The 26,396-nt window shown below is 39.6% G+C and overlaps 2 protein-coding genes across 2 annotated transcripts; both read right to left on the bottom strand.

Moving 5' to 3' along the window:
* Positions 1-695: 695 nt before the first annotated feature.
* On the bottom strand, positions 696-7,345 carry LOC139445157 (carbonic anhydrase 2-like). Its single transcript, XM_071226267.1, has 7 exons — positions 7,318-7,345; positions 3,955-4,149; positions 2,866-2,984; positions 2,503-2,598; positions 1,967-2,081; positions 1,497-1,606; positions 696-815 (listed from the first exon to the last, which is right to left on the bottom strand). Exons 1-7 carry the CDS (start codon positions 7,343-7,345, stop codon positions 696-698), a joined length of 783 nt encoding a protein of 260 aa, XP_071082368.1.
* A 7,820-nt stretch (positions 7,346-15,165) lies between these two features.
* Positions 15,166-22,107, bottom strand: LOC139445148 (carbonic anhydrase 2-like). Its single transcript, XM_071226255.1, has 7 exons — positions 22,067-22,107; positions 18,825-19,019; positions 17,812-17,930; positions 16,938-17,033; positions 16,384-16,498; positions 15,909-16,018; positions 15,166-15,279 (listed from the first exon to the last, which is right to left on the bottom strand). The coding sequence occupies exons 1-7, from the start codon at positions 22,092-22,094 to the stop codon at positions 15,166-15,168; spliced, it is 777 nt and encodes a 258-aa protein (XP_071082356.1). The 5' UTR covers positions 22,095-22,107.
* Positions 22,108-26,396: the final 4,289 nt, after the last annotated feature.

Below are 26,396 nucleotides of genomic sequence, written 5' to 3'. Positions count from 1 at the left end.
TTTGTCAGTACTGGATCATGTATAAAACCTATCCATATATGACACACTGGACTATCCTACCGACTTAAGCTGACATATAGAATGTTTCGCACATAAAACCACCATTTTGGATACTAGTGGATGGATGAATGACCAAACAAAAACGTTGCACTGATTTATTGCAAAAGTCAAATTCTTATGAAATTCGTGACCATTGACCTCCGTACAATGATCGGATGAAAGACGCTGTCTTAATGTTGAAATATCAAGATCCATTTACGCCAGAACCACTCATGTTCAGCGTCCAATATGATGTGCTCTTCGTTGTCCACAGCGTCGGCAGATCGCGAGTGAACGTTTCATCAATTCTTGCCATCAGGGTACAATATCACACCAAGTGTGACTCTTTCATGGTTTTCACCATAACTCGTGAACTAAATTCATGAAGCAACATTCGTTCAACTCCACAAGCTCAAGTCAACCTTTCGTCCATTCGGGACAGATTGAATAGTGTCAGTTCACTGAATCATCCCAGCTGAATTCTATTGATCATGAATCATATCGAGTGCCCTGTTGTACTTCTGATGTGATCTGACAATGTCAGTCGTTCCCTGTTTTGTGATAGTCACAAACAATGTTCAGCAGTGGGACGCTCAACATGACCTTCAGCCCCTGTGTCAGTGTGATATCTTAAGACGACAGTTCTTTCACAGTCACTAATGAAATGCTGCTCGGATCTTTCTGCTGCCTAGCTCACACGGTGGCCTGTAGTTGTCGACGATGCAGTCGCCGTCGCCGTCGCAGTCCCCCCAACACAGACTTCGAAGGGCCTTTAACTGAAAGCGGAATACGTTTTTTAACTTATACATGGAATGATAAGAGACAATGGATTTAATCTGAACTTTTTGACAGATCATTGTTGTTCTTATGTAAGATACATACATATGGTATTCCCATTGGGAGTGAATCTACTCGCATACACATATACTGAGGGGCAAAAGAAAGTATACCGAAAGTAGTTTTGAATGTATGTCTATTCAACCAACAGTTCCGTAGCTGAATAATAATGTTTAAAATGAAATTCATTCAGTGAAAAGAGAGATAAGAAATGAATTTGCAACTACAAGATCCTCTACCATGTTGGAAATGTGATAAAAAAATGCAAATTTACTTTTTTGAAAGATATGATGTTTCGGATACCGATCCGCAGATGTGTATTATTATGTGAAAAACAATTTCATTATTAAAAGTTTTAAACAAAATCATATTTTAAAAGATATATATAACCACGTATGAGTGCTGACCTAGCGCCAGCAGTTTATTTTTGGCAATATAATATCGTTAACCTTAGATATTGAAGTTAAACATATGATAAAATCAACTTGTAGGTATGGTTTCTTTTGTTCCTCAATTTGTTTGTTGTATCTATTACACCCCTCAAACATTTGACTAAATCAGATTTTAATCAATTTTCAATTAACTACATTTTTTTATTAATGTAGATAATGTGTGCTTACCTGACTCTCCGACACCACCATGTGTTCTTTAAATACTATCCACGTGACACTCTCGTAGCAGGGGGGCGTGGTCAGAGACCCGGGATAAGTCCAGTACTCGGACATTGTGTCTGAAGAGAAGAAATATTATTGTACATGGTCTCTACATACACATACAGGGCTTGGGTTAAGAATCGTAAGTCAACTTAGACCCTGTTTTTGTTACATTTATACGAAATAACAATGACCAGTTGAAAAAGTGCATTTTCGGCATATACGCCATTTGAATAATTTTATTCACACTGAGTCATCCAGTGTATATAGTTGAAATTATTGTTCTCCGTGCAATGATATAAAATTCCCAATGAATGAATACAATACTGGATGTGAACGGAGCCCTACGTTTCTGGAATAAGGAAAATGAATTGACGGATAACGAGAAGTGTAAAGACAGATGGAAACATGGATTAATGAATGAGAACTTAACTCACCTGGGAGGAAACATTTGGGGTTGAACTGGCCTTTGACCTGCTCATGTTTGGAACGGAACTTGACAGCATCTAAACCGTCGGTTAAAGGTTTGAAACCCGGATGCTCAGCGCCAACCTGAAGATAAATGCGTGTAAATCACACTCAAATGTGTGTCACTTAATTCTCTCTCAATGCGTTCACTTAAATGTTGGATGAGACAGGTTTGGAGCGAAGGGTTGAAACACAGGAACCCCAAGTTCAGATTAGAATACTCATATTGTACGTCTTGTTATGATCCATCTACCCTAATTTATGTAAAGTACTTGATTGTAGAAAGGAATATAGTTTCCTTATTTTAATTATGGACATCAGCCGAAAATCAGTTAATCGTCAAAGTGTGAGAAGCATTCACAAAATAAAAAAATCCCTTTTTATGTTTTGCATCGAACCTTTCCTTGTAGTACATATATTTTACATGCGCTTCTTTCGCTCCGCCGGCCAAGAGGGAAAAAATGTACACGTTTCATTGAACGGAGAGTTTAGTTGAGGGGCCTACCTCCAAGAAGATGCCAAACACTGCCAAACCATCATGCTTGTCTGCAGCTTCTCCGAAGCTTGAATATTTATCACGGTTCCAATGGACGAGATGAAGCTGAAAGCAAATATCAAGTTGCAAAAAACGAACATAACATCGAATCGAATATCGAAAATATTGGATATTGTTTACTTAAGATTGTACTTGTTTTCTTCTGGCCAGTCTAAGTGGAGAAAAAATATGACTCAATACTTTAGAATGTATGTAATTTAGTTCACATATGTATACGTACATGGGGAGACAAGACGTTTGTCGTGGTGATTTAGTGAAATAACCATTTATACACTGACGGATATATTTTACATGTGGTCTTGGAGAGAGTACCTCGGCTGGGAATGTCTTGCCCTCCATTGTGTGCTCCGACCCCCTCTCGTCACATGACCCCCAGTGGAGATGGAACTGCTCAAGTTGATACGTGCTGTCCAGGGGGCCCCCTGAAATAGCTGCAACACAGTTACGCAATGTTCAACATCAGCATGCCAGACATGGGCAGATTTCGAGTAGTGAGTGAGTTTAACACTATTACAGTTATACCGCGGCGTGTCAGCTTAATGTGGGAGGAAAGCCCGAAGTGTTGAAGGTCTCAGACGTTTACCACTTCGGTGAAACCCACGAGCACGGGTATGGTGCTGACAAACCTAGAAACATAATCGGTGCGAACCGGGATTCGAATCCACAATCATAGGTTTCTGGGGTGCCTAAGGGACACAACTCTGCACAGCGAGTCGCGGCGCCTTAGGCGACTGGCCCAATCGTGCCCCCAGATTTGGCGTAATTGAGGAAGGGACAGTTGAGTGTGGATGGATGGTTTGAGGGGGCAGAGTTGGATAGGTGTGGATGATATGGTGATTGTAATGTGGAGTTAGGAGATGTGAGATATTTGTTGTTTAACGCCGCACTCTGCAATAGTCCAGCTATATGACGTTGGTCAGTTCATTATCGAATCTGGACCAGACAATCCAGTGATTGATATCATGAGCATCGATTTATGCAATTGAGATACGATGACATGCATCAACCAAGTCAAGGAGCGTCACCATCTGACCCCGTTCGTCAACTCTTACGACAAGCATAGTGTCCTTTTATGGTAAGTATGGGTTGCTGAAGACCTATCCTATCTTCACGGGTCGAAATGAGGAGAGTTTATGTGTTACCCCCTCATGCTCACTCGCGGTAGGAATGCCACAACAACCCATGCTTCTCCTAAGGGTGGAGTAAAACTGCTCGGGTGGGCAGACTCGATGACTTGGTTGATTGCACTGAATCGCAATAACGTTGGTCGTTGTTCAAGCTTTCTGTCACTGGTTTACATGGCCCACACTCGACTATTATCAAGCTTCTGATCTTACCGACGTTAAACAACATTCACTGTCTCGCGTGAAATAAACAAGATGTTCATTTAAAGTGACTCACTCGACGGTTCCCGGATGTTGGCCTTGACGGAGAACCCTGTGTTCTCGAAGTCCATGTTCTGTTCGATGAAGTACTTGACAGAAAGAGGGTTGGCCTCAAGCTTCTGGTCGAACACGACATTGGTCGAGTTGATGTTCACAGGAGACTGTTGCATGCCCGCGGCTATTGGGAAGTTGTTGACCCAATACTTGGGTCCTGAAATACCAAGAATATCACATGATGACAAGACAATGTGGTATAAGGATATAAGAAAACGTGGCTTAAAGATATCCGACAACGTGACATAAAGATATCCGACAACGTGACATAAAGATATCAGACAACGTGACATTATGATATCAGACAACGTGGCATGACAGACACGGCTTTAAGACAAAACTGTTACGTTACTTATAATAATCTCACGCTTGCATCCCAAGTACTAAGTTGTCTGACTCCCCATTGTTCTTGGTGCTTTAGGTTTGGTACCTCCCAATCCCTTGACTGACATTGGGAGAGTACCCAGGTTTGCTACCAGAAATACAGTTCTTCTGACAATCTGGGTAATGCAGAAGGCTGCAGTGTTGGGGAGTCTTCACATTCTCCGAACAGTTCTGGATGGGTTCGACTAGGCAGCGCTTCCTGGGAGAAGTCCCATTCGCTGTCTGTGCTGCGTGCAGAGGGGGCCAGGACCCTGAGCAGATGATGACCCTGACCAGCCTGACTGTGCCAGTATCACCCAAACCCTCTTTGCAGCATTTCTTATTTTAATCTGTACATGCTAATGATAATAATTTAAGTAATGACAAGTTTAAATGCATTTTGAAATGTTATAAATTCAACCCAATGTAAGGTTAAATGCCCATATCTTTCTGAGGCATAAAAACATGTCATTAAACATATAACAAATGCATTTGGCATTTCGTAAAAGGCATTGTTTCGTTTATGTCATTCATGTTGTGAGACGCCCCCAAATAAACACACCATGTTTGATACTGACATTAAAAACAACGTTAACGTCATTTCGTGTGTGTACTGTATTGGATTAAGCCGTGCGTGGCGGCACATAGGGAATTCACTGGAGGAAGATATAACTTAACACGTCCATACGATGAACGTCCATATTGGTCTCACACGGACATACCTGCTCATTCGGGGCAATAACATTTCATATTTTGGATGGTGGTACTTTTTCTCTGTATTGATATTTATTGTATATTGTTTCGCAAAGGACCAGTTATTGCTTTCCACGCGTGACTGACTATGCACGCTCTTGTTTATACACTATGGTAACAACCATCACATTTAAAGAGGTACATATCTAGGGTTTACCGGTAATTTATAAACAATGTTATAATTAATAATTTAATCCCATGAAGACAGTAACAAAAGTTTAAATAACACATACGAAGGATGCACAAATTACAAATGTCCGTTTTGTTCAGCCAGGTTAATAACAACCATGTGTTATTTACTTAATCATTTCCCAATGAAAGGATTTCATCCTGCCTCAAGAGTATGTTTGTCGATGCTTTTAACTGTATGGTCATTATAGGATAATTTACCTAAACACTATTTTCTAGTAATTGTCTGTCACTTTATGTAACGTGGTACTAAGGATTAATGTCCACAGAGAGCCATCAGGGCGGGCATACGTGGTGCACAGTCCGCCGTGCGCCTGAATGAAGGCACTGCGGGTACCGGGATGGTGTACTGCCAGACAACTGACACGAGTGCTCTGACTTGATAAGTCCTACTTGACAACCTGAATCGGGGATTGTCACTTATATCCTTCTCTTAACGTAGATTTGTTATGGTGTCACCTGTGATGCATTCCCATTATGAGGGTTTAACTTAAGGTTAACGTAGCAAAGATACTTCTATTGGGAGGATCGTCAAAGAAAATAAACTTCAATTTAAATTGGGCAATCAAATCGTTGATGTAGTGGACTCCTACAATCTTGGAGTGGCACTGAAACATGGGAACATGTACACTGCATTCAACTTCTCATCCCCATTATCCGAAATGTGTCAAAATTGGTCATAATCACTTTGTTATGTGAGTTCACTATCAAAATAGCAAAGCAGATCCTGGGAGTGACAGGTAATAGAAGACTGTACCCTCTTTCTGTACATATATATGTCCATTTGTTTTTCCAGCGCCTGAGAAATGCTATAATATTTGGCCTCACCCAAAATGTCCTGCAATCTTTTGAACATCTGAAGACACACTTATTTCCCAAATTCAAAGTGAAAATGCATCTTGCACAAATTTCAATGAAGCTATTTAAAACAAATTTCTGATTGAAGGTAATCACGTTAACACAAAAACTGAGATATGAAGGAATTATAACCGATAAATTTAGGCTTTAGAAGTATGTTTCAGCAGTAAAGTGTAAAAGAAATTATATTTAGGATAACACTTTCTTAGCAAAGTACAGATTCTCGTACCTTTTGGGTAAAAGTCCGGAATTCGTACCCACACTTGCCATAGCGAGGCACCTAATCGCCAGCACACAAAGTCAGCGATCTAACCCACTCAGCCACCGAGGCTTCCACAAAAAAAGTACGTGATCTAGACTACTAGTTGTCGGACTTTCATTTTTGTGGAAGCCTCTGTGGCTGAGTGGGTTTATTATAGATCGCTGACTTTGTGTATTCATAGTAAAGTGTAAAGATAATAGATTAGCTCTAACTAAATTAAGTTGTCATAATCTGGAGATTGAAAGAGGCAGATACACCAACACGTGTGCCGACCAGAGAAAATCAAAAATCTGTAATTTAAACAAGATAGAAGATGAAATCCACTTCCTTATGCACTGTCCTTATTACAGTTTATACAGAAATACACCTAGATTTATAAAACTGTCAAAATAACAAAACTGTTGTAAGGATCTTGAAGCTGTTCTTTTAAACAAATTATCTGTGTGACATGCTTTTAAACTTGTAGACACCGTTTAGATATGACGTTGATCTTTAATACACGTACGTGTACGGGTGTATTGTGAATTTTCAGGACTGTAATTACACTAAGTGAACGCTGCCAGTCACTTTATGATATATATAAACCTTCATATATTGTGAAATAAAATGTGAAATCACTATTTATAATGCACGTCGTCATAAGTATATTTACCTTTCACGTCTTTACATTATATTTACTCTCAATCGTAGCTATTTTGTGTTTTTTTACAATGATTTTACATTCTTGAGTCGTTATTCTTTTCAGACCGCTTGCCCAATAGGAGGAATACTGCAAATACACCTACTGTGTCAAATTAATACAATACTATTTTAGAAAGTTATAAAATCAAAAATAAGAAGGCTTACAATGCAAAAATGGAATATTAAAGAATACGAATAATTTATACCGCAGCAACTTACCGTTCTCGGTGCTGTATCCCCATTGCATGATGACTGCTGTGTGTTGGTGCTAAGTCTGAACTGACTGGAGGCTTGTACAACCAGGGCCGAGCAATATAAGGGCGGGGTGTTCACACTGTGCCGGCAGCTATTGTTTAGGGTAATTTAGCTTGTCTTCCGTGCTAATCCCTACAACAATAGAAGGATTAAAATGGGGAATATCGTACAAACAACAACCTAGAAGGTTTCCACTCCAGAATCGGCAAGAATCAGCACACGCATCCAAACATCTTCAGATTTATCGAACTGATCCAGAAGGTAGAAATTTCGGAGAGCGAAACTAGCGCAGATGCAATTTGGATTTGGAGCAGCACCGCCACCCAGGAAGGTTGTCTACAGAGATAAAGAACATCGCCTTGTCCGACTCAAGGAACAGCTTCATCGCCGTGAAAAGACACCCCTTCAGTACCTGGATGCAGTTGGTCCACTGATGATAAACAAGTGAAAATGACTGATAATCATAAATGACAATGAAATAACATTTGAATAAAATTTTGTGAAATCTACCCAGCTTTCTTTCTTGTTACATGGGTGATACCATTTTACATAATCAAGGGTACAGGGTACTTATTACTGATGCAACCAGCCATAACGAGTGTTGTTTTAATGGGTCTGCGTTTTGGCAGGTCTACGTTTTGGGAAGATACCATCGTGCCGGCTGGTTCTGGTTCATTGGTTTGGTTTGTTTGTTGTTTAACGCCGCACTCAGCAATATCACGGCGGTTCTGGTTAACAAAAAGGTTAACATCAGGATTGTTTGCTGAGGCAGTTTGCAGATCACACTTCTGAACATTGCGCCAAACTTTCTGTCGGAAGTGAAAAAGGCAACCATTCAGTTTACAGGTTACACACAACCAAATGTTTTCCCATAGACTTCTATAGTAACGTTATATTTTTTTTAAATAACTAAGCATTCAACAGCTATTACCTGTACGTGTGTGCACAGTTTGGCCTTAGAGCAGCAATAAAAAAATAAGAAATGACTAGCTTAGCCAGCCCCTTTTCCGAGTACAGGAAGCTGAACACACCACCCCCAGTTTCGCACCAAATGTCACCTACTTGAAAATAGCTGTGGTCACATTCAGCATAAGTCATCATGCCGAAAAAGACAGTACTAAATATAGAAAAACATGGTTAGTTTTATAACTGGATGGATGTACAATTGAAGACATAAAAATCTTACAGAATATCCTCCAATCACAGCCTGCAGATATCTCTTGATCTGCACTGAAGGCCCCTACGAAAACCGCACTGTCCAAACTGGTTCTGATTTGGTGTAGTAGAACCTTTACAGACAAACACGTGTTTGACAGCCGTGTACAGGCTGCCGTGGTCGCTGTAGAACGTGAGGACGGTGTTCACTACATCAGGGCCTTCAATAGCACGTACGAGTAGTTCGGATAACAAAACTAGAGTTGGTTAATAACAATGCCAAGTTCATGAAATATACTAATTAGTGTCGGCAGTGTAGCAAAGCATGACGGCTAATCCGAATTATCTTAATTAATACGAAATAATCTGCCGACACAGTGGGAACAAACCATATAGCCAACCATAGTGAGTGTCATGTCGGATCCATCAGATCTGATACACAGGGATATGTACCTTAAAACAAAAGATTAGTGACTGTGGAGATTAACGTATGTTGACTGACGCTTTATAGCCCTTTAAGCAGGGTTATGTTTGGTATCGGATCAGGAAGGTAGTGTATTTTTACCTTGTTCTCAATGTATAATGCGTACTCATTGATGTATTTATTGAGTAATACGTGTACCTATTGTGAATGGTGGTAGCTTGTCAGTGCGTGCAGTGTGTTGGATTGAATATGCGTCGGTAAAGTCATAGCCTATGTTTTCATAACATGTCATGTTATTCTTGAACATCACGTTCTTGTTCATGTATTAAATCAGATCTCTGATAGATATGAATTCACTCTGGCAGTTTGTGTATATTTGTTATTTATCATATAGTATTACGCCTTGTCATATCTTAATCTATCTTGCAGAAGAGATTTCTTTTTTCTTAAAAAATAATCTAAGGGTTGTTTTGTGCAAATCTATCAGTCGATGCATCTCGACAGCAGAACTAACAGGCACAGTTTGTAAACAGAACAAGGACGCCTGGAATTACACGGAATGCATGACATCAACTGAAATTGACAACGCATATTTGAGTGACAGATCTGTTGCACGACATCATACGACAGTCGCGTGCATTGATTACGTCCAGCTTGTCTATGACGTGGCCACCTATCACAGGGGACAATACATGGACGTGTCATCCCTGACCATCAACACATGAGCGGAATTGACAGGTAATTCCATTTAGAAGTACACTCACATCATCTAACTGCCCTTAAACGGTTTCCTAAGGTCTGGTCGGAGATTCTGCGCAGTCCGGGTATTTGGAATGCTGTTGAGGTGGCTGTGGTCATCCTTTCACGTAGGTGACGCAGTCGGATGGAGCGATCTTGAGCGGGGTTCAGCGACGAATCAAGATTTCTCCTCCATCGAGGGGATGGAAGAGCACTGGTCCACAGACGTCGGGGAGAACGTTACGCCGGAAACAGGAAGTGGGTAGATTTGGTGTGGGTAGCGTTATGATGTGGGCGCCTGTCTCTCATCGCAAGACAGGTTTGGTCGATATCCAGGTTAGTGAGCAAATTGTTATTATTCCTTAAATAGTTATACATATGTTTAAATAACATTTTTCAAATATATTTGCTAAACAACTTGTGAGCGTAGCCTGTCTGTAATTTGTGCATTTATTCACGTTATTCTTCTTATGAATAGGAATGAAAAGAGCTTCTGTCTTTAGTGATGGTAATATTGCTCGTTGAGTGAAATTGAATAGTTCAGTAAGGATTTGGACTAGTGAGTGAGTGAGTATGGTTTTACGCCGCTTTTAGCAATATTCCAGCAATATCACGGCGGGGGACACCAGAAATGGGCTTCACACATTGTACCGGATTTGGACTAAACTGTAAGCTGTTTTTTAAGTACTTTATTTCCAATACCACCAGGACAAGTTGCCTTTGTGGTGTACACGGAAAGGTGTATGTCCCTAACTTCATCTTCCATCAAAATTATATTGACTAATCGATTATCAACTTTATAGTGAGTGAGCGTGTCAGCTTAATGTGGGAAGAAAGCCCGAAGTGATGCAGGTCTCAGACGTTTACCACTTCGGTGAAACCCACGACCACGGGTATGGTGCTGACAAACCTAGAAACATAATCGGGGCGAACCGGGATTCGAACCCACAATCATAGGTTTCTGGCGTGCCCTAAGGACGCAACTCTGCACAGCGAATCGCGGCGCCTTAGACGACTGGGCAACCCGTGCCCCCCTATCAACTTTATATAGTTCTAAAGGGTGGAAAGTGGATATCAGGTTTTCATATACGAGATTTGTCCACAAGGCTATTGAGAATATTAGCAATATCCATGTAATTATCATACAACCTATCCCCAAATATCATTGCGGGAAAATTGTGTTTTGCAGTTTTAAATTAAAGAAATTCCTTTACTAAACGTCATCATGTCTTTAAGAACTATTCATTACAGTATTAATGTTAGATGCATATGCTTTCTTTTCCTTACGGACATATTCGATTACATTATTTGCTAAATTTACTAAATTTCAGATGGAGTATTACGTCTTTTAGCTTTTTTTGTGTTGTCGAATTCGTTTTCTTATTAAGGAACGTATCTCATTATTGATCCACTGTGGATCCTTTAATCGCACGGTAACAATTTTATTAGGAATATGTTTACAACAAACTTTTATAATTCGATTGTTTGGTTGGTTGGTTTGTTGTTTAACGCCGCACTCAGCAATATTCCAGCTATATGACGGTGGTCTGTAAATAATCGAGTCTGGACCAGACAATCCGGTGATTAATATCATGCGCATCGATCCACGCAATTGGGATCGATGACATGCATCAACCAAGTCAGCGAGCCTGACCACCCGATCCCGTTAGTCGTCTTTTACGACAAGCATACTCGCCTTTTTCGGCAAGCATGGGTTGCTGAAGACATATTCGACCCTGGAATCTTCACGGGTCTTTTCGAGATGTAGATTCGTCAGTAATTGTGTTCACATCCCCCGATGAGAGTACTAAATCACCAACAATTTTCAGCAAGTCTATATTTAAACCATCTAGGTCTGCTATGGAATAATAATGCACTTTACGTTTAAAGGGATTATTTCTTTTATGGTTACAAAAATTGGACTGTATTCGCTACAAACTGGATCAAGGTACTCCCGAATCCTGTACACTATCAACGTCTGTCACAAAATGTAAATCTATCAACGTACTGGAATGTATGGTGATCCTCGTAGGTTCTCTAATAATGTGTGAACGTCCATGCACCATTTGCAAATATTCGATTTTTTTAATTATTCTCTCGAAGTATCTATATTAAAATCTCCTGCAATTTCAGTATACATATTCATATCAACTGTGTTTCCTATTCATTGATCAATTCCCAATACGCTCCACTCTTATCTGCACGATAGACAGTACCAATCAAATAATCACATAATAGTTGTGCATTTATCATGTACTCATATCGCCTCTAGACCAACTATAAGCGGATACATATATTTGACATACATATTATCTCTAACGTAAATAAATATGCCACCCCCTCGAGTTGACCTGTCTTTCCTAAATCGACTAGGTTGATGCATTTCATCGTATCCGAATTGCGTGGATCGATGCTCATAATGTATATCACTGGATTGTTTGGGTTGTCTGGTTACAGACCGTCATATAGCTGGAATATTACTGAGTGCGGCGTTAAACAACAAACAAACCTTTAATGGAACCTGGAAACCAGGAATAATTAGGTCGCTGTTATGCATACCCGTGTGGAACCATGTTTCAGACAAGCAATTGAAATTACATCATTATGTCTAAGCTCAACTTCAAGGATATCTAGTTTGTCTTTTATACTACGAACGTTTAGATGAATAATCTTTAAATCTGTGTCTATTAAGGGTCTTGGGTAAAGATGAACATCTCCACAGCAGAGGGTGAGTGAGTTAAAATTTAACGTCGCATCGGTAGGATTTCAGCCATATAGCGACGAGACCAAGTTAATATGTTTACAATTGAGTCATTTATGCAAAGTTATATTTAAAAACTATGAAAAGTGGAGCAGTATTGAAAGGGAAAAAAATAAATTGATGAATTATATAAGCAGAGAGACTTAAAATATATATGAAGATTTAAAATTTTGATTCGTGTTTAGTATGGCGATAAACTGCAAAGGAGCCCTCCCCTTTGTTACACCCCTGTAAAAAATACTCTTAATGTAAAAAATGTTACATTAAGGGTTACGTGTTAAATCTTATTTTAAAAAAATGACATCAAGAGCATCGACTCGCAACCCTGAATGTAAAAAATATTTTTGTTTACATTAAGGGTTAATTTCGTACATATCGCCCCTTAATGTAAAATATTCTTGTTAACAAAGTTTGATTGAAAATATAGGATATGATTTGCTATTTTCACGTTTTTTATTTTTTTTGCTCGGTTTCTTGCAATTACTCGTCATAAGCGACAGCGTGAGAAACTGACTTTGCTCAGATCTGAGAACAAGAGGGGCTATTATAAGAATGGCAGACTCGTTATTGAGGACAAGCCAGCCACTACTCTGGAAGGTGATGAGCATCAGTTGTCGGCTCCAGTCACAGATCGCGACTCGAGTGGAACATCGTCAACTGTGGATTAGGAGCGGGTACTGCTGTCAAGGACGAAGGTTATGCAAAAGCCTATCTTACATTGCAAGGAATATAGAAGATTTTTGTCTGACATTGGCTTTGTTTCTTTTGTATCTGAACATGGCATTGTTGCTTTATATAAAACATAGTCAATAGAAAATTACTTTAGTGACATTTTTCCAGAATATAAACTTTTTGTTTACCAGCCACAAAAAAGGCCCTAGTTCAGGAGGCATTCGGGAGGAATACTTTTGATAAAATATTCACTGGTAAGATATGTTATTGATGTTCGATACTATTCTGTTGGATAAAAGTATGTTTGGTTTCAGTTGAGCTACATTATGTGTGTTTACATATATCCAGTCGGAGAGATTGACCTGGTATGACAAAATGGGGTAGAGATTTTGCTGCATTTATTGCTGTATTTATTGAGTACACTGGAAGGGAACCCATCTTTTTTATCATTGTACTTGGATTTGTTTGTTTTTTAACGCCGCACTCATCCATATTCTATCTGTATGATGGCGGTCTGTAAATAATCGAGTCTGGACCAAACAATCCAGGGGTCGACATCATGAACATCGATCCACGCATTTTGGATTTGATGACATGCATCAACCAAGTCAGCGAATCTGACCATCCGATCCCGTTGGTTGCCTTTTATGACAAGCACTGTCGCCTTTTACGGTAAGAATGGGTTGCTTAAGACCAATTCTATCCCGGATCTTCACGGGTCCAGTCTAATGAACAGCAGAACCGGTGTGACGCGGGACTATGTGGAGAACGACCGCCTCCGTGGTCTAGTGGTAGAGCGTCCGCCCGGAGAGCGGAAGGTCTGGGGCTCGATCCCTGGCCGCGTCATACCAAAAGACGTCAAAAGATGGTGCTTGTTGTTACCCTGTCTGGCGCTCGGCATTAAGGGGCTAAAACAAGGACTGGTCGGCTCGGAGTCAGTATACTGTGTTTGAGTGGGTAATGCATGTTAAACTGCGGCATGGTATCTCAGTTCGCTAGCACTATAAATCGGCATCAGTCCGGACTAGTACAAGCAGCCACACAAACACACACACGTATATGTACGTCGCTATACAAGTGCAATAATCTTGGACGCGACGTTAAACCCCATTTCACCTCACCTATGTGGAGAACGATGTTATTCACCATGTTGAATGTATTAATTACTTTGTTTTTACACAATTTGAGATAGAAAGATATTCAGGTGATAAATTACTAAATAGCTTTGGAAAAAAACTCTTTTGGAAATGTGTTCAATTCTGAACATACTTATTGTGAATTGAAAATTTGGAATCGATGACTGTACATTTATTGGGCATTTAGTGAGTGAGTGAGTGAGTTGGGTTTAACGCCGCTTTTAACAGTATTCCAGTTATATCACAGCGTGTCAGTTTAATGTGGGACGAAAGCCCGAACTGATGCAGGCCTCAGACGTTTACTAATTTGGTGCAACCCACGAGCACCGCCACCCGTGTCCCTATTAGGCATTTGTGATAGATTATGGTTAAGCATCGAGTGATATGTTCCCCGATGATGATGAATGTCTCTGTAAAAAAAAAGACGTTACATTAATGTTCAAATGACATGATCCATTCACGCCACAACCTCTCATACTCAGTTCAGTGACCAATATTATGGGCGCTTTGTTGTCCATAGAAGACCTGGAATAACCGTTTTATTAGTTCTTGCCTTCGGGCTACAATATCACACCAAGTGGAACATAAATTGTGAGTCCTTTATGCTTTCCCACCATAATTCATGTTCTAAAAACATAAAACAACAACTCCACCTGCTCAAGTCAACCTTTCGTTCTTCCGGGAACAAAATTGAATAATGTCAGCTCATTGAATCGTCCCAGTTGGATTCTAATGATCATGATTCATATCAAGTGCTCTGTTATACTTCTGATGAAATCTCACAATGTCAGTCCATCCCTGTTGTGTGATAGTCACAAACAATGTCTGCAGTGTTGTACAATTCCTTCCGCCAGTCGGGGTCGGTCAACGTGATCTTCATTCCGTGTGTCAGTCAGATATCATTAAAGCCACAGTTCTTTCAGTCACTAATGAAATGCTGCTCGGATCTTTCTGCTGCCTAGCTCACACGGTGGCCTGTAGTTGTCGACGATGCAGTCGCCATCACAGTTCCCCCAACACAGACTTCGAAGGGCCTTTAACTGAAAGCAGAATAAACTTATTCAGGGATGGAATGAAAAGAGACAATGGATTTGATTTAAATCTCAACTTTTAGTCGCTTTATTCCCCAGCGTTGATGTTTTTATATCGATGAGTATAAGGGCTTCATATATTTATATGCTGATTTTCTTAGAATGAATAATGTTTGTTCTTATTTGAGATCAAAATTGATATTACACGGCGAATGAAATAGTAATTTTGCCTACGGGACAAACAGGAGCCTTCTTGTCCATTTAATGTAAAAATAAATTGGTACAATGAAGACTATCAATTTTCAACCACATGTTTGAACTGTGATTTTCAGCAGATGTGTATTATGTGAAAAGTATGTATTCATTTTTAAAGTTGTAAATCTAATCCTAATTTTAAAAATGTAACGACGTGGAAGCATGACTGCTGGCTTCCCACCAGCACAGTTTATGTTTGGGATATAATATTGCTAACCTAAGATAATCCCAACTGAAGTTCAAACATATGATAAAATCAGCTGAGAGGTGTAGTATCTTTTGCTCCTGTATTTATGTTCATTTTAATTCTTCAAACGATACACTATTTTGAATTAACTTTTAATGAAATATATCCTTTGAAAATGTAGATAATGGGTGCTTACCTGACTCTCCGACACCACCATGTGTTCTTTAAATACTATCCACGTGACACTCTCGTAGCAGGGGGGCGTGGTCAGAGACCCGGGATAAGTCCAGTACTCGGACATTGTGTCTGAAGAGAAGAAGAAACATTAAACGTGATTTCTACATACACCTACAGGGGTAAGATTAAGAATAGAAGTTTATTTGGACACTATTTTTATTAACACGAATTAACCGTGTCCAGTTGCAAAATTGCATATTCGGCATATACGCCATTTAAATATTTTGATTTATATTGAGTCATCCAGTGTTTGTAGCTGATAGAAATTATAGTTCTCCGTGCTGTAATATGAATTTTACAAGGAATGGATAAATATATTACTGGGTATGAACGGAGACCTGCGTTTCTGGAATAAGGAAAATGAATTGACGGATAGCGAGTAGGGTAAAGACAGATGGAAAGAGGGAAAGATGGATGAATGAATGAGAACTCACCTGGGAGGAAACATTTGGGGTTGAACTGGCCTTTGACCTGCTCATGTTTGGAGCGGAACTTGACAGCATCTAAACCGTCGGTTAAAGGTTTGAAACCCGGATGCTCAGCGCCAACCTGGAGACAAATGCGTGTAAATCACACTCAAATGCGTGTCACTTGATTCTTTCTCAATGCGATCACTTAGGGATTGGATAGCACAGGTTTGAAACGAAGGTTAAAACACATTAACCATGCGTTTTGATTGAAATACTGAAATTGTACGTCTTTTTAGGATCCAACACCGGTAATTTATGTATAGTACTTGATTGCAGAAACAAATAAAGTTTCATTGATGGTGAAATAGGAATATAGTTACATTAGTTTAATTCTCGTGTTGAAATCAGTAAATCGTCAAAGTATGAAAAAAATTCATAAAATATGCATTTCACTTGTAACGTTTTGCACCAAACCCTTTCCTTGTACTACATATGTTACATGCGATTCATTCGCTACGAAGGCCTAAAGGAAGAATGTACACGTTCCTTTAAGCCGAGAGTTTAGTTGAGGGGCCTACCTCCAAGAAGATGCCAAACACTGCCAAACCATCAGACTTGTCTGCGGCCTCGCCGAAGCTGGAGTATTTATCACGGTTCCAATGGACTAGATGAAGCTGAAAAAAATATTCATTTCTGAAAAACGAACACAATATCGAAAAGAATATCGAAGATATTGAAAAATGTTACCTTGTGAGTGTACGTGTTTACTTCTGGCAAGTCTTAGTGGAGAGTATTTATGTTGGTTTTGGTTTGTTGTTTTATCGGCCATTAGTTGTATGTCATTAAATCATTAGCTTACATATCTAGAGTTCATATACATTGGGAAATCATACATTTGTCGTAGCCTTATGATTGACTAAAATAACCATTAACACACTGACGATGGATATATTTGGCATGTGGTCTTGGTGAGAGTACCGCAGACTAGATCCATGAAGATCTGGGGTAGAATAGGTCTTCCGCAACCCATGCTTGCCGTAAAAGGCGACTATGCTTGTCTTATGAGGTGACTAACGGGGTCGGGTGGTCGGGCTCGCTGACTTGGTTAAAGCATGTCATCGATCCAAATTGCGTGGATCAGTGCTCATGATATCAATCACTGGATTGTTTGGTCCAGACTCGATTATTTACAGACCGCGTCATATAGCTGGAATATTGTTGAGTGCGGCGTAAAACAATACACCAACCAACCAACCTTAGACTAACACATAGTCAATAAGAACATGTCCTTAAAGTAATTGAAAAAGATTTTTTCGAAAGAACCTTTCCTCTCCTGCTGTGGAATCAAGCAAACTAGATTTGGATAGTTTGATCGAGACTTGCGAAGGCTTTTAGTAAAACAAAATCCTAAAAAATATGAATTCCACAGCCATGGTGCAGAACTAAGAGTACCTCGGCTGGGAATGTCTTGCCCTCCACTGTGTGCTCCGACCCCCTCTCGTCACATGACCCCCAGTGGAGATGGAACTGCTCAAGTTGATACGTGCTGTTCAGGGGACCCCCGGAGATAGCTGCAACACAGTTACACAATGTTCAACATCAGCATGCCAGATATGGGCAGATCTGTATGGGATGCTGCAGTGAAAGGATCTTATGTCGATGTATGGCTGGGAACTTGCCAAACATTATTAAACAATATTATGTTTATGATTATCTGTACAATAGAATTGTGAAGGAGTGTATCTAGTGTTATTTTATACCTATGTTTCGATGTGTAACACAGCTCCTTGCATTTATGGGGCGGTCGGATAGCCTAGTGGTTAAAGCGTTCGCTCGTCACGCCGAAGACCCGGGTTCGATTCCCGACATGGGTACAATGTGTGAAGCCCATTTCTGGTGTCCCCCGCCGTGATATTGCTGGAATATTGCTAAAAGCGGCGTAAAACCATACTCACTCACTCACTCACTCCTTGCATTTATCGTATTTAGCTTCATGGTGGATAAATGGATGGTGGATTGATGGTTTGAGGGGGCACAGTTGGATGTAGGTGGAGTATTTGAGGAGAGGACAGTTGGATGTGGATTGATGGTTTGAGGGGGCACAGTTGGATGTAGGTGGAGTGTTTGAGGAGAGGACAGTTGGATGTGGATGGATGGTTTGAGGGGGCACAGTTGGATGTAGGTGGAGTATTTGAGGAGAGGACAGTTGGATGTGGATGGATGGGTTGAGGGGACACAGTTGGGTAGGGATGAATAGTGGAGTGTTTGTGTTACAACCCCATGGGGACACCTGGTACAAATACCACCAACAACCTATTCTTGCTCTGAGGGTGGAGTTAAATTGTTCGTGTAGTCAAGCTCGGCTCAAGCGTTCAGGCACTCGTTAACATGGCCCACACTCGACTATTTACAAGCCTCTGTAAAATAGTTGGATCTTGCTGATGTTTATTTAAAGTGGAACTCACTCGACGGTTCCCGGATGTTGGCCTTGACGGAGAACCCTGTGTTCTCGAAGTCCATGTTCTGTTCGATGAAGTACTTGACAGAAAGAGGGTTGGCCTCGAGCTTCTGGTCGAACTCGACATTGGTCGAATTGATGTCCACAGGAGACTGTTGCTTGCCCGCGGCTATGGGGAAGTTGTTGACCCATGACTTGGGTCCTGAAAAAACAGGAATACCATGTGATGACAGACATTGTGGCATAATGATATCAAACATCGTGAAATGACAGGCACGGCTTTAAGAAATGATAGCGTTCCTACCACGATCTGGTTTCCTAAATGCAGCACATGTATCCGACCTGAACAGGCAGTGTCAAGGGAGATAACCGTGAAGCATGTCAAGTCGAAACGGATTATAATCAAATTAAGGGTAGGTTGGTGATGACATAACTATTTATCACAGAATGAGGACTGACATTGCACAGTTTCTGGTGAATTAATAGGTTTGTAATGGGCGGGGTAGGTTTTGGAGATGTTTTTTTATGCAATTACTCAGAACATTGTGACCTGAGTAACAGAAACGGCCAAACTCATAGTCTATTTATACAATCGAACTTATTTCTATGTTTACTATTCAGCGAGTGTCAGTGTTATCTCACACTGTAGCATGTGCCATGTTGCTGACATACCACGCCAAAGTATTCAAGTGGATTTCGGTTCTTGCTTGTTTGGTGTTTGTTGTGTTTGAGTCTGGTGTAAACCCATGTCACACAGGCTGTGTACATCCTCGTGACATTCAAGCAAGCATAAACATATCCGTTATTATCAAGAATATACGTAAGTTATGACAAGTTCAAATGCATTTTGAAATGACATTAATTCAACCCAATGAAAGGTTAAATGTCCATATGTAAGACATCATTCAGAGGCATGAAAACATATTGCAAAAAACAAAAGTTATTTGGCATTGTGGCATCGTGGAGAGAGATATAACTATCCACGTCCATACGGATGAACGTACGTTTCACACGGAGATATCTGCTTCTCCGGGGCAATAACCTTTCATATTTCGGACTGTGGTATTTGTTCTATATTAATATTTATCGTATATTGTTTCTCAAAGGTGTACACATTCTTGTATATACTATACCGTAATAACCATCTCATTTAAACAGAAACATGCTAATGCCATAGGTGATTTTATACATAAATTGATAATAATCATATCATTTAAACAGGTGAAAATGTTAATAATGCATATGTAAGATGTAAAGAGATGTACAGAGATATCTGTAACCACATATCACTCATATCTGTCGTACAGATATCAGAAATAAACATGGAGTGTCTGGGCAACATCCGAACTCATGGATCTCAATCGATTGAGATTTACATTTCTTCCCTGTTAACATTGTTTCAATTCAATATATTAAAATAAACAATAAATCATAAATTGTAGTAGTTTACTGATCGTTTATAGAAAAATAGTGTTGAATATGGCTTAAGATTTATCTGGGAAATGCCGTTAAACTTAGGCGCTGTTAAAACCTGGTACGTGGTATGTAAATAAGGATTAAGGCTGCTCCCTGTTATACACAGAAAGCCATCAGGGACGGCAGGCGTCATGCACTGTCCGTCGTGTCCTGTGTCCAGGCACTGCGGGTATCGGGGGATCGATGGTGTACTGCCAGACAACTGACATGGTTGCACTGACTTGATAAACCCTAACTGACAACCTTAATGGGTATTTGCCACTTTTACCTTACCAACAGATACAACATATCTATGTAAAGAGAAGAATATAGGTGTCACTTGTGGTGCATTCCCGTAACGAGCGGTGCAAGTTGCCTTAAGGGAAACGCCGGGACTGCTTGTAACATGTTTAGAAGTTTTAAAAAAAGGCGTTTCTACGAAATAGAACACAGAGATTTATTATAGATACTTTGAAGAAGTTTGTACAAATGAGACAAAACCTAACCGTGAAGTTTGCAATAATATTGCATTCACTGAACATTGGAAAATTAAAGTTACCCAAAACTAAATTAATTGTATCTGGAGGATCCGCAAAAGAAAATAAACTTCAATTAAAATTGGGCCATCAAATCGTTGAGGTAGTGGACTCCTACTCCTATCTTGGAGTGGTACAAATGAGAACAGGATCTCATAAGGCCGCTGTCAATACACTGAGAGGAAAGGCCAAGCGAGCATGGTATAAGATCAAAAGTTCACTGAAAATCAACTTCTCATCTCCCAGCAGACATTCTCCTACGCACATATAATGTCTTAATTGTACCCATTGCGTCATCTACAGCCGAGGTATGGGGCTGCAGTGTTATAAGACCTGCGCACGAAATGTATCAGAGTTGGTCAAAATTATTATCAAATGAGATCACAATCAAAATAGATAAGCAGATCCCGAGAATGCCTAAAAGACAGGTAATATTGGAATCCTCGGTGAATTAAGCATGTGCTCTGATTCTGTACATATATATGTCCATGTATAAGTTTTACCATTGCCTGAGAGACATAGATTATGACGGGCGTCTATACGCTGCGCACCAGGAGGATATTCATTTGTCCTCCCACAAATGCCCTGTACATCTTCTGTTAAACATCTGAGACACCTATTTCCAAAATTCAAGTGAAAATGCCTCTTGCTCAAAATTCAATGAAGCTCTTAAAACCAAATTTAGAAATATATTTCTCATTGAAAGTGACCAAGCAAACAGTGATAGCTCAAATAGACATTTAGGAATTATCAAAGATAAATTTGAACTTTAGAAGTATGTTTCATCAGTAAAATGTAAAGATCATAGATCAGCTCTAGCTCAATTAAGACCCAGTTGCCATAATCTGGAGATTGAAGGAGGCAGATACCAACACGCCTGCCGACAAGGTACTTTTAGAAGATGACATACACTTTCTTCTGTGCTGTCCTCACTATAGTTATGAAAGACAGCTGCCTCTTGTAACACTAGATTTATTAAACTGTCAAAATGATAACGATGGTTGCCATTATCTTGCAACCCTGATTAGAAGAAGCTAAATCTGTCACAAAAAAATACTTTATTTTTACTCAAATAGTAGCTAGTTGTTTTCTGTACAATAGAAATTCTTGATTCTATACTAAGAGCCTGCCCAACAGAACGAATACTGCGAATACGGACGGTGTGTTGAGAGGCTTTATCGATGCCCTGCCGAATTATTGCAATGTCATTTTAGAAAGTTGTAAAATCAAAAAGAACTATTACACCGCAGCAAATTACCGTTCTCGGTTCCGTATCCCCAACTCATGATGACTGCTGTGTGTTGGTGCTAAGTCTGAACTGACGGACTGCCTGTTTGCTTGAGACTGGTGACTCGGACAACCAGGGCGGAGCAATATATAGCCAACCAGCCTGCAACAGCACATGAACATGACATGGCAGGAGATTGGTCATGTCGGGTTCATCAGATTTGATAGATACATAACATCAATTAAGTGCAACGTTATCAACTCATCCCTTGAGAATAAAACATGGGGATATTTACGTCAAAACAAGGGATTAGTCATTGTGGGGATTAACGTATGTTGACTGTACTTTTATCGCCTTAAAGCAGGGTTATGTATTTGTATCGGATAAGGAATATTAAAAGTGTAGTTTTACTTTGTTATCAATGTATAATGCTTAAGATTCTTAAATTGAGATGTATGCATGTATTGAGTAATATGTAACTTGGCAGTGTGTGCAGTGTGTTGGATTTAAAATACGTCGGTTAAAGTCATACCATTTTGTTTCATAACATGTCATTCTTGTGTGTGGTCAGATCTCTGATGGATATGCATCCACTCTCACAGTTTGTGTTAATTATTATATATCATATCGCATTACGCCTTGTCATATCTTATTATATTGCGGTAGCGATTGCTTATTCTTTCAAAAACAAAATCTAAGCTTTGTGTTTATGCAAGCAAAGTCATAAGGAGATGCATCTCGACAGCAGATCCAACAGGCACAGTTTATAAACATCGTAAGGTCACCAAGCGTGGAATGCATGTCATCAGGGTAAATTGACAGATATGTCGTACACTAGTTCAGTTGTAAACCATGCGTCGTCATACGACAGTTGTGTGCATTGATTACGTCCAGCTATGTCTGTGACATGGCCACCTATCACAGGGGACAATACATGGACGTGTCCTGGTTCCGGTCATCCCTGACAATTAACACATGAGCGGAATGGATAGGTACTCCCAAATAGAAGTACGTCCACATCACCTAATTAACCTATTCATTTACAACCCTAATCCCCTAATATCTGTGATCTACGGACCACAGCTCCTGACTAGAACGCTCCAAGTAATTATACAGGAGTACACTGGTGCTTTCATGGTGACGATGAATTCTTAAAATAACACCGCTGTACCCCTAGTTAGAGTTTAAAATATATCTATATTTGAGGAAGAAGATACATCTCAATGAGGAAAAGGAATGTCTCTCATTATGAGAAATAAGAACATGTTTTGTGGTTTTCGTCAGTGATATTTCAGATATACAATTTGCTATGTACGACGGTGTCTAAATGATGTAGGTATCAACTGTGATATTTAACTGGATTTGAAATATGGAACAGTCCAGAGCTACTTCAAATACTTATCGAGGATGATAGAGCCTAGGATTAGTGCAATGCAACGCAGAAAAGAAGACCTGATTTTAGAATATAACTGTCAACAGATCAGTAACGTGTGGTCAACAGACATTCAAATGTTCTTCTCCCACTGTCCAACCTAACAATGACAGTATTATATGACCCATCTGGTTCCGTAACAGAAACTAAATTGGCATCAAGGACATGATAAATGTACACCAGCTGTAAACAGAACAGGGCCATGCTGTGGAAGAGCTGAGCCAGGGGTATTAGATTACTTGATTCAAACGGGACTATTCAGTTATACACCGGACACAGGCGTGGATATGCTAATACCACACAAAGCAATAACCTTCCCATCGCAATAAATCCTCAGGAATTGTGTTTGGTCGCCCACCGTGCGATCTAGTGGAACGGGGAACGTTATGACTTATAATGTCCCATCTTACACACAGCATGTCAAAGCCTCTACATACACTGGTGCTGTCCTCTCTCAGCAGATCACATGTAGTCTGTGGACATTTCAGTCATCCCCACCCACAACAATAATCTACAGGAAACTGTGTTTAGTCTCCCAGCGTAAGATAAAAGCAATGGGAGACGATATTCACATTATAACATATATATGCCAGACCACATTAGAAAATTGGATTTTGCGAATGAACATAACATAAATCTGGTAATATGACCAACAATGGAACCCGTATTTATAAATCAACAGTCCATAGTGACAAGTACATAATTGCAAATAGAACTATGTATATCATTATGTAAATAAATAGTTATATCATATAAACTACAAGACAAACAAATGTATACACTGTTTGATGGTGGCTTATAATGAAACAAACAGGATTAATCGATGGTGATGAGTTTCATACGGGTATCATAGTTGCATTTTAGACCTTTAGCTTTTAGTGTTTTACGACTGTTTTCTGCATAGTAACTTTCTAATAACGTTTGTAATGTTTTGGTAAAATCCAATTTGCAAGTGTGTACTTTCACACAGACGGCTCACTTGAGATATAAAGTGTTTAGTGATCTAATTAAGTAGACTAACATCTAGTCTCTGAAATGAATATAGTTTACAGATAAAAAACAGTTGTTACCTTCTCTTAACAATACATAATGAAAATGAGCCCAGAGACTCTCTTCATAAATGTAGACGTGGCCACTAGTATAGAAATGCATGGGTTGTATTGGATATATTTGTATCAGGGTCTGTATGACAGTGTATGAGCTAAGTGACAGTGTGTCAAAATGAACTGATGACAAATGAGTGACGATTTAAGATGGAGCCTGATGTAGGAGGCCGATTAACATGACCCTCACTCCCTGAACAGCTGAGCTTCTGCTTAGCTCTGTATAGTGTTCTGTATGAATATATATTTTCATATTTCATATACTGCATCCGTGCTCTAGAGATAGAGGGGCTCGATCCCCGGCCGCGTAGTACCAAAAGACGTTAAAGGATGGAAAAACAAGAACTGGTCGGTTCGGAGTCAGTATACTGTGCCTGAATGGGGTATTCATGTTAAACTGCAGCATGGTATCTCTGTGTGCTAGCACTATAAATCGGTATCAGTCCGGACTAGTACAAGCAAGCACACACACACACACACACACACACACGCGCTCACACGCACGTGTATGCACATGCACGTGGCTATATAACTGCAATAATCGCGACGTTAAACCCAATTTCATCCCACCTTCTTATTTCATATTTGCATCCAACTTCATTTCATAAAAGAGTGAGAATGACTTTACGCCGCTTTTAGCAATAGTCGAGCAATATCATAGATATCATAGCTCCATAGATAGATAGATAGATAGATAGATAGATAGATAGATAGATAGATAGATAGATAGATAGATAGATAGATAGATAGATCTTATGAATTCAGTGCCAACACAATACAGTGCAACTCATTTAAAACAGGTCTCATTCCATGCACTAACAGATATAATCATAACAGTAATAGCATTTAATAATATTGATGCATACAACTTGATCAAATCGCTTTTCAACTACAACTGAGGTATCTGTGGAAGGCATGTTAACAGATATGCAATACAGTGACACCCTGATAAAGAGAAAATATAGGGACCAGGGAAAGACCCTACACATCACGCATTGCACTAACTTAGAATGTCACTCGAAGAGACAATATACATATACATTGTAAGTAACTTCCGTTTACCTTTGACAATCTGTTCCCGATGGCCCCATAAACAGGTAAGGTCCTGACTATAAGCCCACACAATTTGTAGCTAATTTAGAAAATAATAAATACGTTTTATCATCTTTTCTCCAGAACATACCTCTGATGTTTAATTACCTTGTTGCACTTACAACAGCTCATTGGCGAGACGAACTCATTGTGGTGTAGAGATTAATGGGGTTAGTGTAGTTTCGTGTAGGATGGGGATTAGCACTTTCAGTTGTCTGTTAATTACTCAATTGAGTACTAGTGACGAAGAAGAAGAAGATGTTTATTTCTCACGAATCACCTAGGTGACATAAAGAAGTTGACAAGAGAGACATATATACAAAGAAATGAGACAATAGTTAGTGGAGCATACGCAGTCCACATTTTACATACTGGGCTAGTCGTTAGAGGAGAGGTTTATAAGAACAAGTCATAAGTGAAACAAATTTTGCAGTATTTGGATATTTTCAAATAATATAATGGGAGATATTTATTTTTAAATGACCCAATTCATGGCATTTTTGTATAAAATGGAATTCATCACCAATTTTATTTTTACAAAAAGAGCAAAGCCTATCTTCCCTATTGTAGTTATACCATCTGCCAGTTTCAATTGGGAGTCGGTGGTTGGTGGTTCTGATTTTAGTAAGCCGTAAATTATGAGGTAAATACAATAAGTAGTCTTCTGCTGAGAGGATATCTTTATACAGATTATAATAGAGTCCTTTTGAGGAATTTACTTTACTACTCCTTC

Source organism: Haliotis cracherodii, unplaced genomic scaffold (assembly GCF_022045235.1).
Source record: "Haliotis cracherodii isolate W230 unplaced genomic scaffold, xgHalCrac1.p SCAF_10, whole genome shotgun sequence".
Taxonomy (NCBI): Eukaryota; Metazoa; Mollusca; class Gastropoda; order Lepetellida; family Haliotidae; genus Haliotis; species Haliotis cracherodii.
The sequence above is the reverse complement of the archived record's forward strand: the minus strand, read 5'-3'. Positions and strand labels throughout refer to the sequence as shown.

What these genes read in the sequence shown, in the direction of transcription:
- LOC139445157 (XM_071226267.1), bottom strand. Translation starts at nt 7,345, where the DNA reads ATGCAATGGGGATACAGCACCGAGAACG. An exon ending in CAACATCCGGGAACCGTCGA is followed by an intron (nt 2,985 to 3,954) that starts GTGAGTCACTTT and finishes ACTGTGTTGCAG; the next exon opens with CTATTTCAGGGGGCCCCCTG. An exon ending in GCAAGACATTCCCAGCCGAG is followed by an intron (nt 2,599 to 2,865) that starts GTACTCTCTCCA and finishes ATTTGCTTTCAG; the next exon opens with CTTCATCTCGTCCATTGGAA.
- LOC139445148 (XM_071226255.1), bottom strand. Translation starts at nt 22,094, where the DNA reads ATGAGTTGGGGATACGGAACCGAGAACG. An exon ending in CAACATCCGGGAACCGTCGA is followed by an intron (nt 17,931 to 18,824) that starts GTGAGTTCCACT and finishes ACTGTGTTGCAG; the next exon opens with CTATCTCCGGGGGTCCCCTG. An exon ending in TGGTGGTGTCGGAGAGTCAG is followed by an intron (nt 15,280 to 15,908) that starts GTAAGCACCCAT and finishes TTCTGCTTTCAG; the next exon opens with TTAAAGGCCCTTCGAAGTCT.